Source organism: Sceloporus undulatus, chromosome 4, assembly GCF_019175285.1.
Source record: "Sceloporus undulatus isolate JIND9_A2432 ecotype Alabama chromosome 4, SceUnd_v1.1, whole genome shotgun sequence".
Taxonomy (NCBI): Eukaryota; Metazoa; Chordata; class Lepidosauria; order Squamata; family Phrynosomatidae; genus Sceloporus; species Sceloporus undulatus.
The window spans coordinates 66,745,899-66,758,040 of NC_056525.1; the positions used below are offsets into that span (position 1 = coordinate 66,745,899).

The 12,142-nt window shown below is 39.4% G+C and overlaps 1 protein-coding gene across 9 annotated transcripts; it reads right to left on the reverse strand.

The window, feature by feature from the left end:
* Positions 1-885: 885 nt before the first annotated feature.
* On the reverse strand, positions 886-12,139 carry OARD1 (O-acyl-ADP-ribose deacylase 1). Of its 9 annotated transcripts, none has more exons than XM_042465470.1 (6): positions 12,044-12,139; positions 9,894-9,966; positions 6,605-6,755; positions 4,111-4,175; positions 3,086-3,198; positions 886-1,775 (listed from the first exon to the last, which is right to left on the reverse strand). In XM_042465470.1, the coding sequence occupies exons 1-6, from the start codon at positions 12,076-12,078 to the stop codon at positions 1,673-1,675; spliced, it is 540 nt and encodes a 179-aa protein (XP_042321404.1). In that variant the 5' UTR covers positions 12,079-12,139; the 3' UTR covers positions 886-1,672. The 9 variants fall into 9 exon arrangements, with proteins under 9 accessions (XP_042321404.1, XP_042321405.1, XP_042321408.1 ...); XM_042465471.1 differs by having other exon boundaries at positions 6,605-6,749; positions 12,044-12,138; XM_042465474.1 differs by having other exon boundaries at positions 6,605-6,749; positions 12,030-12,063.
* Between the last annotated feature and the right edge of the window lie 3 nt (positions 12,140-12,142).

Below are 12,142 nucleotides of genomic sequence, written 5' to 3' on the forward strand. Positions count from 1 at the left end.
GGATGAGAAAGTTGTGACCCATACCAGTTACTGTAATATCAGTTTCAAGTTTTGTTGCAAGAAGTGAACACAGCCACTTCTGTCTACTGCCATTCAAGGCAGCTGACTAGGGATATGCATGCACAAGATTCGATCGGCACTCTGTTCCAGTAATTCAGAAAGCCGCCTGGTTAACTTAGACTACTTTGGAGAATTACCTTGGATGCATCTGCAAAGCAGAATTAATCCAGTTTGACACCATTTTAATTGCCATGGTTCAATGCTATGGAATTATGGGATTTGTTTTGTGAGCTATTTAGCCTTCTCTGTCAGAGAACTTCGGTGCCACATCAAACTACAAATCCCAGGATTTCATAGCATTGAGCCATGGCAGTTAAACTGGTGTCAAACTGCATTATTTCTGCAGTGCAGATGCAGTCCTTTGTTCCAAGTAAGAATTTCACTTTAGAAAATCATTGCAGGTGGTGCCTCCACTATGACTGGGAAATCAATGAACCGTAAATCAATACCAACTCTGAAGTGGATGAAATGGGAAAGCATAGCAACCTCTTCTAAGAGAATGAAGTCTGACTTCTGCCAAATTTTCAACAAATATGTATGGTGTGTGCACACAAGTGTAGCCTCCTCAGTTGGGGAGTGGGAAAGGTTTTAAAAGGATCTGCTTGCTTCCTCATTAGCTCTTTTTAGGAAATGTGCATGAAAACAATATTCTTAGACCTCTGGCTCATGCCACAGGACCTTCCTCAGTTAATCTCTGCAAAACTCTTCATCTCAGAATACACTTTACAGGACCCCCCCCAATCTTCTGAAGCCAACGTTCAGAGGGTGGAATAATCCAGACTATCAATGGCAGCTTCTCCAGTAGCAGAAGGAACTAATCAAATACAATCTTCAGGATATCTTTATTTTTTAACATTTGTATTATCTGGTCCCGAGATCCTTTAGGAAGCACATTATACAGTTATTCAAGGAAATATGCTAACTGAATTATATACATATATTCAAGCATCTATTCTACATACATATTCAAGTATGTATTATACATAAAGAATTAATTTGGAAAATACGGAAAATATATATTACAAGATCAAGTACAGGTACTGCAGGTACTGCAGAAGATAAGTCTATATTTGGCAAAGTCTGGGGGAAAATCCAGTTATTCAATTATGTTGTCTAGTTCTAATTTCTCTATTTTTCCACATTTGGCCTTAACAAAACTTTCCTAGAATTCAACACAGTGACATTAGGTACACCAAGTTCTTTAATATGCAAAATTTCTCATTAATTTCAGCAGTGTAACAGGCTGTGCATGTGGGTCCTAGTATTTGCCCAATGACAGACTGAACCATTTCAAATAATAATTCATGTTCGAAAGGTTGTTTTACTTTCACTGTTTTATTTCTTTTAACTGAACATATACATCTTTAATAACTGAACACTTAAATGCCACACTTTTTGGTCTTAATTCTTAAATGCAAGATTGAATACCAATGCTTGCTGCAACCAAAACACATCAATGCATTTTTTTTTTTACAATAGTGTGACTGAAAACCAAGAAAAATAAGAAATATCTGGAAGACTAGAAAAATGATGAAATTAAGATTTTGCAACTAAATTCTTCCAAATCAATTACAATCACACAAACAAGACAGTAAGAAAAATGTTATAAGAATTAAAGAGTATAAACTGTAATATAAACACCTGTACCCTCAAATACTTCTTCAAGCATTGCTGAAACCTTTCTCCAATCCAGGCGGTCAAGTCCACAGCCAATCCTGGAACATAAAACAAAACCCAACTGACTTGGCCACTTTCATTTGAGAGTTACTCAAAGTGCAAAACAAAACAAAGCCAAAACAAATACACTAGGTCCTCTCCTTACACAGGGGATCCATTCTGGTTCCCCACGCGTAAGTGAAATTCCACCTATGCTTGAGCGCCATAGGAAATAATTGGGTGCATGCATGTGGCAGTGTGGCGCACGCACACCACGGGCACACACGCCATTGTTCTCCCCAAGCGGTTTCCACATAAGCTAGAAGCCACGTAAAACGCATCCAAGTATGGCACGGGAGCACTGTATAAATCAAATTGTCTCGATGTTGTTCTATGAGTTAGGTGAAAAAAAAATGACTATGAAAATAGTCCCACACCTGTGCACTTTCACACTCACACCTTCTCTGACTCACTGTACAGAAATATCCTCAGAACCTCCTCTTCTACACTATCATAATGTTTACTCTGAAAATTTATTTCCCTGATAAGGTTTGCTTCCTAGTAAACACAATCAGGATTATGAATTTAGTCTTTCACTGAAAACCATACAAATGTCCTTGCAACATGGATACCATAGAACTGTTAGTCAGGAACCAATGTATATCATATGGACCAGTTCCAAGGTAATTATTATTTGATAATTCTGAATGAGTTATTCTCCAGGTCTAAAAAGTGGGGAATAATTAGACCTGTCTCCTTTGGACTCGCTGAATGTGTTTGAATTTCAGGACATGCCAGTGGGTTTTGCTAGAATCTAGTGCAAAGCAAACTCTGGTAATAAGTTATGGCCTGTTAACCATACTGAAACAACAATATTAACCTATGGCATATGATTGTTTAACGAACTCTGGCTTATTTAAACCATGGATTGTTCTCACATGTAACCTGCAATCATGGCTTGTCTGTGGGCTCTTTCTCCAATCTCTGATCTTGAAACAAGTGACAAAAGGATGAGAGTGAAACAGACCAGAAATAGAGAAGTCATGGTTTGTTTGGTTATCTGCTACGCAGCCTGTGGCCTATGCAACAATGGTCATCTGTGAGCTGCTATAGGTTCCAAATATCTACTGTGCAGTAATGGCCCATTTGTGCCAGTTACACAGACCACAAAGAACATGGTTATCACAAAATAATTAAAAGAAGCCATACATAATAATGGCAAACACACCCAGAGACTACTATATGCTTTTGATCATATTTCAGCACCAGAGGTAAATACAACTGTTATTTCATGTGTTCCAGTTAATAACAGCATACACACACACACACACAAAATATAATAGAAATTTTGAGCACAAAGTTTGCTTACTTAGGCATAGAAATGTGAGTTACACCATTTTCCACACAATGGAATTTCATAGCTTCTAAACTCTTTTGTAGCTTATCATATGTCGGTTTATGAAAGTATTTGTTCTTGGTAATCTGAAAGTGTAAGATTAAATGTGCATTACCAACCTTTTTGAATAGACTGCTTTGTACTGCAAGTTACACATTTACTCAAAAATAAATCTAAAGGACTTCACCCTAATAAACATTTTACAATTGCAGCTTTATATCAGGAGAAGGTCCCACTTAATTTAGACTGGGACTACAGTATATACTCGACTATAAGTCAACCTCATGCATAAATCGAGCGCAGGTTTTGGGGCCAAAATTATGGATTTTGATATGACCCATGAATAAGTTAAGGGTAAAACTTAGGGGCGTGTAACAAAAGATCTAAAACGCTTTCAGGACAGATTACACTCTCACCTTTCACCAGGGATGGTTCCTTTTTTTATAAGAGTTAAAGTACAGTACATACTTACATTGACCCATGGATAAGTCAACTCAGGTTTCTTGGGTCAATTTTTTGACTATAACTTCTAGACTTATACATGGGGCTATACAGAAAGTTCTACTGAGCTTTGAATAGTTATGAATAGGATTTTGTTGTTAAAACTCCTATACTAGATTAGAATATTAGCCACATTTAACCATTGTTGTTATACTAGCCAGTCAGATCACATGAATGATCAAATAACCAAATTAAAGCTCTACTGCACTATGGTGGGATTTGCAATAATTTGGACACTTAGGTTGAAATCTTGAAACAATATATTTACCAAGTATGCTGATGTCAATAGAAAACTTTAAATGGCACTGTTAGAAATACCGGATTGTCCACTACTAAAAAATTTAACACATATTAGAAATAGGTCATTCCAGCAGCAGTATATTAGTAATACTGAAATATCTATGTCAGTGTAACCTGTCATTGAATTTGCAAGCAAAATGAAAGTATGAAGTTTTTTTTTTAATTTGCCATTCAAAAATTAACATTAAATGCCTTACAATTACCAAATAGTACACATATCGGTTATCTCTCTTCAGAACAGCCACTTCTCCAGTCTTCTTTTCTAAGACAGAGTTAAAACCATTTTAAAACCAATGAATTGATGATACTTTGAAGCACTCTAGAAATATATACTTTCAAAAACCTTCTGAACTATTTGACACAAGTATTTTTCCTAATCTGAGGACTTACTGACTCTAGAATCACAAACCAGATTTAAATATACATCAACATTAGGATAATATACCCTCATTTTATCAACATCATAGTGATGAAGATGTCACTAAAAAAAGCTTATCACTATGTTCTACCTTCCATGGTTACCAGTCCATGGTGGATGATCTGAAAAGCTCCTAAACATGCCTGCATTCCATGTCTAGGGGAAAGCTGCAGTGGAATGGCACAATTTGAGCTTTTAGATGTTTCTCTGATCTTTCTAGGGAAAACAAGGATATAAAAACAAAGCAGTTATAGTAAAATCCTTTGTCTTTTCCCTATGGCTTGAAAATAGGGAGAAGGAACAAAAAGCCCAATTAAGTCTGTTCAACTATAGCCATGAGAACTCTAATCTATGGAATATTATACATAAAATGAAGAGTTTAGTGGCCAAAGCCAACAATCTGACTATCCTATATGGACTTATAACAGGCTGCCATGATTTCTGTAAACTGTTTATTTATTTATGACAATCTTTCCTGTGTATGAATACCTGTACTGCAACAAAAAATGTGATTTGCAAACCAATGTAAATGTTCTTATCCATTAATTAGGCATATCTCTGAAAGTATGCATAGACATGCAAACATTTAGCCTCAAAGCCTGTATAAGATTTTAAAAAATAATATAGTTGGGAATAATTTTGGAACAATGAGCACAGAAAACAATTCTAAATGTTCTTATGCATGATTTTGATTAAGATGGCTACAAAGAAATGAATAAAACTACAAGCAACTTTAGGATAAAAACCAACTACAAAAATTATTATTGAATTCATTCCAAAAACAGTACAACCAAAATATGGGTGAGCAAGCCATTTTTTTCTTTGACTTTTCATGTTAGCAAAAAGACAAGGTTACTACTGAATCAGCTGATGGCAGAGTAAATATTAAAAGACTAATTTAAGTGCAACATGCATTCCACAGAACACACACATTCAAAAAAAATATCAAACTTACAGGATACTAATGGATTCCTGCTCCATCAGTTAAATCCTCTGAAGTCACAGATACAGGGTACGGTTAGTTAGATTTATTATATAGTTCTTGCATCAGTGTTTAAATAAAATTTCTAGATGACTCAGGTCTTGGAGTCACCTTTGACACGTATAATTACCCATGGAAGTATGACAGAGGGGATGCTGATGTTATGCAATTCCACCTTTACAACACATGGAGGCAGCAGAGGTACAAACCAGTACAGTATCTCCCCATACAGGTGTACATGGAGTTGCTGCAGTATGTACAATTGTAACAACTCAAACATGGGCTGCTGTAACTTTACAAACCAAAATGGAGATTTGGGTTTACATAGTCTTACCTGGCTCAGAACCCATTAGTACTCCGTATCATTCGAAATCCAAGAACCACCTAAATTACGGCTAGCCTTGCAGAAAATGGGAGGAAAACCTTCACTTATTAACAATATTTAAAAAAACAAATCCATCTTCCACATAGATGCGAAAAAAATAGAAAGGCAGACGTTAACTTTGATTAGTTTGTGGACTAATATAAAAAAACAAACATAGGCCCTATACAGACAGGCCCAAATAAAGCTGCTTCAGGTCACTTTGGAGGTATGGTGTTTCAATGATGCATGCATCCTAAGTGTCTGGAAGCAGCACCAAAGCTGCACTCCAGTCCTTAGGACTGGAGCGTGGCTTTGGTGCGGATTCTGGACTCTTAGAACACATGTATTATTTAAACAGCATACTTGCAAAGTGACTAGAAGCAGCTTTATTTTGGCCTGTCTGTATCAGGTCATACAGTGTGTCCTCGCCTTACGCGGGGATCCGTTCCGGATCCCTACACATAAGGCGAATTCTGCCTATTCTCAAGCCCCATTGTAAACAATGGGGCTCATGCACGGCAGCGCAGCGGTGCGTGGGGCGCGACGCGCGCGCGCCCATTCAATTGAATGGGACGCGCCGCCCCTTCCGCTCCGCGGCTTGAGCGCGTATGCTCAAGCCGCGTAAGGCGCGCCCGCGTCATCCTAAAGAGCTGGAAGCAGCCTTTATTGGCAGAAGAATCTGTAACATCTTCAGTTTTAAACACTCCATTGTTAGCGTTGCAAATAATATTTTAATAATCCTTCAAGAAGAAACAATGTTGTTCTGTGAAAGTTTTAGATACTGGAATCACCAAAAATATTTGATTTTACCAAAGCTATATTTAGCTACATTTAAACTGGTTTAGATGGTTTGATAAGTGTATAAAAAGGGTATGCATTCCTTTTTTTTTACTTTATAAATTGCTCTAGCTTGATTGTGTCACTTACGTTGGTTCAAAAGCTCCTCAACACCACCAAATTTCTTCTTAAAAACTGCAGCTATGCCAGCACTCATATGACAGTCCTCACTGATACAGTGAGCCAAGGAGTTTGTTTCAGGACAGGTAAAAAGGTCTCCTTGTCTGTATACAATCTGATATTTTTTTAGAAAAAAAAAGAATGAGAAAATAAATATATTAGAATAATATATTAGAATAATATATAGAATTCCTCAACCTACCAGTGACTATGTCCTTTAAAAGGGAATTCAGTACTGTGAACTAATGCACATTTATTCAGATCTAACTCCCACTGTATAGAATACAACACTTTTTCCCAACCGAGTGCCATAGGAGGTATTGTTGGACTACCCATAATCTCTGGATATGAACTAATTCATGTCATGCTTAAAAAGCCCAAGATATCATACTGTACAAAAACAGATGAGGTGGATGGAGTGCAATGTTCTTATATAGTTTTGACTACAATATGGTCCATTTTTGTTAGTTTGCTTTCTGTATGATGATTTACTATTTTATTGTAAAAACTGTATAAATAAAATTACAGAAGGAAAAAGGCATGTATATAACTACCATTAGTTATTTTTAAAATAACTAAATATGTTTATATGTTCTCTCTCTCTCTATACACATACACATACACACACACACACACACACTATAAACCTCTACATATGAGATTATAGACTGGTGTCCAACAGATTAAAAGAGGAGAATAGAATCTCCAGCTTGAACATTTAATTTAGCCCAGTTAATTTGGAGATAACCCTGCCTTCATGAAAATCACTCTTTCCTAAAACCTTGAACCTTAGGAATTAACTTGTGCATAGGTTTGGGAACTGGTTTTGCTTGCACCATATCTTTCCTGATGAGAGAAAGCTCAGAGCAGGTAAAGCTTCTTAGCTTTTCTTCTTCTTCATTGCTCATTTTACTGTACACAGGGAAGACAAAGAGAGCACTGGCACAACAGATAAGAAACCTGTGAAATCAGGGTGCATGACAGTAACATTAAAAACATGGGCAGGCTATTCTAAGCTTGAGAGGTGTAGGAATCCAATCTGACAAACTTGTTCCCCTATTTAGGTTTAATATAAGGCAACATGAAAACATAGAATGAAAACAAATACAGTTATCCCTCCATATTTGCGGATTTGATTATTCATGGATTTGATTAATAGGTTCTCTCTAGGAATATCTAGGTCCTCCAGTTCAACTCTATGGTCAACTTTAACTAAAAGTTGCACTGAAAGACCTAGAGATTCCTAGAGAGGATACACTACTAGGCATTTGTGGTCAGTGTCTGGCAGATGTTGGCCACAGAGTTGCCCTGGAGGACCTAGAGATTCCTAGAGAGGTGCCCTTTCAGGTAAAAACATGGTGTATTTGTTATTTGCGGTTTTTCCATATTCATGAGGGTCTTGTGTCCCTAACCCTAGCGAATATGGAGGGGCAACTGTATAGCAATAAACAAATGATTGACAGGAAACACTTGTTTGAAGAGAAACCCTAAGTCTCCTGCTGGTGGCCTCGCAAACTGAATTCAATCCCATGTAGAACCACAAGGGTTTCCCCCTTAGAAGAATTCAGTGATCATAATAACCTCAGCTCTTATGGTTCTAAGCACATATACCATTCCACAGTTATCTTTTGTTAACACACTAGGAAAGAGGAGATGATATGTTTAATATTTAAGAAGATATTGGCCTACATATGATTGCTAGTCTCAGAGCAAACCCACTGAATCAATGAACTTAAATAAGTGTGGATTTACTAAAATCTAACAGGGTCTTTGGATTTACATTAGTTAAGACCAGGGGTAGGCAATCTTTTTGAGCCGGGGGCCAGGTTGCTGTCCCTCAGACAACTGGGGGGCCGAAGTCAAAAAATAAATAATTAAATAATTTAAATATATATATATATATATATATATATATAAATAAACCAGGACAAATGTAGGACAAAATTTTCAAATGGAAGACACTTTTTTTTTAAAAATGGGAGGACACGCGAAAAAAATTGCTGATTTTTTAAAAAATGTTAATATAAATGCATGTTTCTGAGGCTTCTATAGACAATTGCCCCCCAAAGGCCCCGGTGGCAATCGGCGGCAGGACTGGGCTGGGGCCGGTCCCAAGGCCTCGCCAAGCTGCATCTGGCTCGCGGGCCGCAGGTTGCCTACCCCTGGTTAAGACTAACAGTTGGATTTAGACTACTGGGTATTAAATTCGAAACCCCAAATAAAGTGCATTGTTTAGCAAAGAAGATTGAAGAACACAGGATTAACTATGAAGGGCTTTGTACACATGATGGCACAATAGTATATTTTTTTCAGTAATAGTCGGCCCGTTCCAGATCCCCCTGCGTAAGTGCAATGGAGCATATGCTCAAATCCCATTAAGGATAATGGGGCGCACTCCCACAGCATGTGCCCCATTGTTTCTATTGGGGCTTGCCTTCCACGTGAGCTCAAGTCCGCGGAAGGCAAGCCTGTGTAAGGGGTGGGCCAACTGTACTGAAAAAAGTGCCAATTTCATGAGGCTCCCATTAGATGTCCAATTAAAAAGATTGTATGTACAGTGCTGTGTAAATATACAGCGCTGTATAAATAAAGGTTAATAATAATGATAAATAATAATAATAATGTTAGGCACAGAACCACACTAGAGAACTTCAGCTTTTTATGGCCCTGGTACTGTATCAGGGAAAGAAACTTAAAAATGGGGGGGGATCCATTTTCATTCTTTTCTTTTCAAGAATATATTGAGTCCTCTTGAACACAGAGGCAGGTTCCATACATGTTTTCCAACAAAAGTGGCATTTGAGTGTTTAATATTTTTCATTTAGTGCATGTGGTGTAGTTGTTTGTGTGTTGGAGTATGACTCTGGAGTCCAGAGTTCGAATCCCAGCTCAACCATGTAAGCTCACTAGATGACCTTGGGCAAGTCACACACTCTTGGCTTCTGAGAAAGGCAATGCCAAACCTCCTCTGAAGAAACTTGTCAAGAAATTAGGTCTTAAGTTGGAAATGACTTGAAGGAACACAAAAAACAACAAAGCTAAAAGAGGCCGTGATCAAAAGACTAATCCAACAAACTTCTGTGACTATCTACATTTATAAATCCTCTGCAAAAAACAAAAGGCTTAAATGAAGTCTTCCTACATCTTGGGTCCAGACGCAGAAGAAAAATAAATCCCATTTTCTGCTATGACAGCTAAAACAACTATCACCGCACTTGCAAAATAGAATTGCAACACTTAAAGAGACTCCACTACATACCCTTTCTTCTTTTGCAGGCTGGATGCTAGCCATGATAGCATGGGAGTTTTTAAGGATTTCTTCAGTTGCAAGACTGGAAAGAAATATAGCATTCATAATTAAGGAAAAGCAAAACAAATTGGAATAGTCAATAAAGAAAAGAAACAGCTGCAGAACCAAATCAATAAACAGGAAGAGAGGAACAGGAAACACTGTGGCAATCCTGAAAAACAAGATGTGCATTTAATATTTGGATCCTTCTCCCTTTTATTTACCAAACCACAAGCATGTTATCCAGTGCCCCCTATGCTTACAATGTTCTGGGATAAAGAAGAACAAAGACACATAAAGGGTTCCTGCTAAACCCAACTCTTAATAGCTATTCTATCACATATCTCCATGACACCACACAACATTTGTCTTCCTACTGTAACAAAAGAAGATGGATTCTGCAATGTTCAAGGTCACGGCCTGCCTTTCTCTAACCCAGGCTCTCACCCCAATTGCATCAGGGCCCATGCTAGAAAACACCCAAAGGTGGGGAGAAAATAAAATCTCCAGTGCTCACATATGCCACAAACAAACTCACAAAGCTATGAACAGGAAAATAGGGATAAAGGCTAGGGATGAGGGAAGTAAACTGGTGATGTGGGTGCTACAGCCTGACATCTAGCTAGGACATGGACCAGAGAGAAGCCTGTGCTTTACCTCCTCCGCGCCCCATCACCCACAATGTGACTGGATGGTTTTCACAGCCTTCCCAAGTGACCATGGGAATTATGGAGGTGTCTGGAAGGTGGAAAACTCATAGCCCCAGAAAACATAAAACACACTACAACCATCACACCATACTGACTCCCCCACCCAAAGTTAAAAGTCAAAAGCTAAGTGACAATCAGCTGTCTGTGATTTGGAGCCTGTCCTATAGTTTGCACCAACACTGACTGCGGTTGGGCCACAGTGGAATAGCTCTGGATGGCACTCAGTTAAAGAAGGCACCACTGCAGCTGATTCAATATAGCAGTCTGGTTTGGGAGGGAGAGAAGGAGCAGTCACAGCTCCATCATGCCTCCCCAAAGAAGACGGAAAGCCCTCCCTCCATCTTAAGTGCTACCACCCTGGCCTTGGAGGGAGAAAAGCACCCTCAGTATCTGCTGGACTTGACCTCTCTCCTCACTGCCATTCTCTTCTCCGCGTCACGTCATCGTTTTTATACTGTATTTATTTAGATCGTAAGCCTGAGGGCAGGGAACTGTCCAATTTACAATTCGTAGGCCACTCTGAGAGCATTTGTTTCAGAAGAGAGGGCTCATAAATACTCTAGAGCAGTGGTTCTCAACCTTTGGGCCTCCAGATGTTTTTCTGATTGCAATTCCCAGAAGTCCCAGTCAGTTTGCTCATTGTTCAGGAATTCTGGGCGTTGAAGTCTCAAAAAAATCTAGAGAACCGCTGGTCTAGAGGAAGCTCCTGCCTTCTTCCAGCCCTTCATCCTCCTCAGGACTGACTAGAATCATCGTTGGAAGAGGCAGGCAGGCCCTATGAGCCCTGATCCAGTCCAACCCTATTCTGCCATGCAGGAACTCTCAACCAAAGCATCCCCATTGACAGATGGTCATCTATCCTGTGTTTAAAGACATCCAAAGGAGGAGATACCACCACCCTTCGAGGAGCTGTGTCCCACTGTCGAACTGAATACAGCTGCAGTGGGCCCCAAACTGTGCTCTTTAAGGGAATTTTGGACTTCAGCTCCCAGAATCCCAAACTATTGCCCAACATGGCTGAGGCTTCTGGGAGCTGTAGTCCAAAAAAACCCCTCTTAAAGGGCAGTTTGTGGGGAGCACTGAGCTGAAGCCTGGCCTGAGAGAAGCCTCCGCCGCTATGGCTCCTCGCCGCCCCCAGGAACCCCCTTCGTCCTCTCAGTCTCTCGCTCTGTTTGGGGAGCCCACAAAAGGAAGACACAAAATGGCCGCCATTAGGAATGCCCCTCTAGGCACAGGACTCTATGGCATCACCCCCAAAGTATGTCGAAAGGGGGGGAAGAAGGTACTGGGGGAAAGGATAAGAGAGAGAGAGAGAGAGAGAGAGAGACCCTGTGTTGCGCATGCGTGGTGAAGCAACCAGAAGGCTCCACAGAGAACAGAGTAAAGAGACACTGACCACTACATACATACATAGACACACGAGTTCTAACGGCTACTGGGCGCATGCGCGGACACTTTCTTTTCAAACGAGCGTTGGGGCGGAGCTGCGCCTGCGCAGAAGGAGGAAGC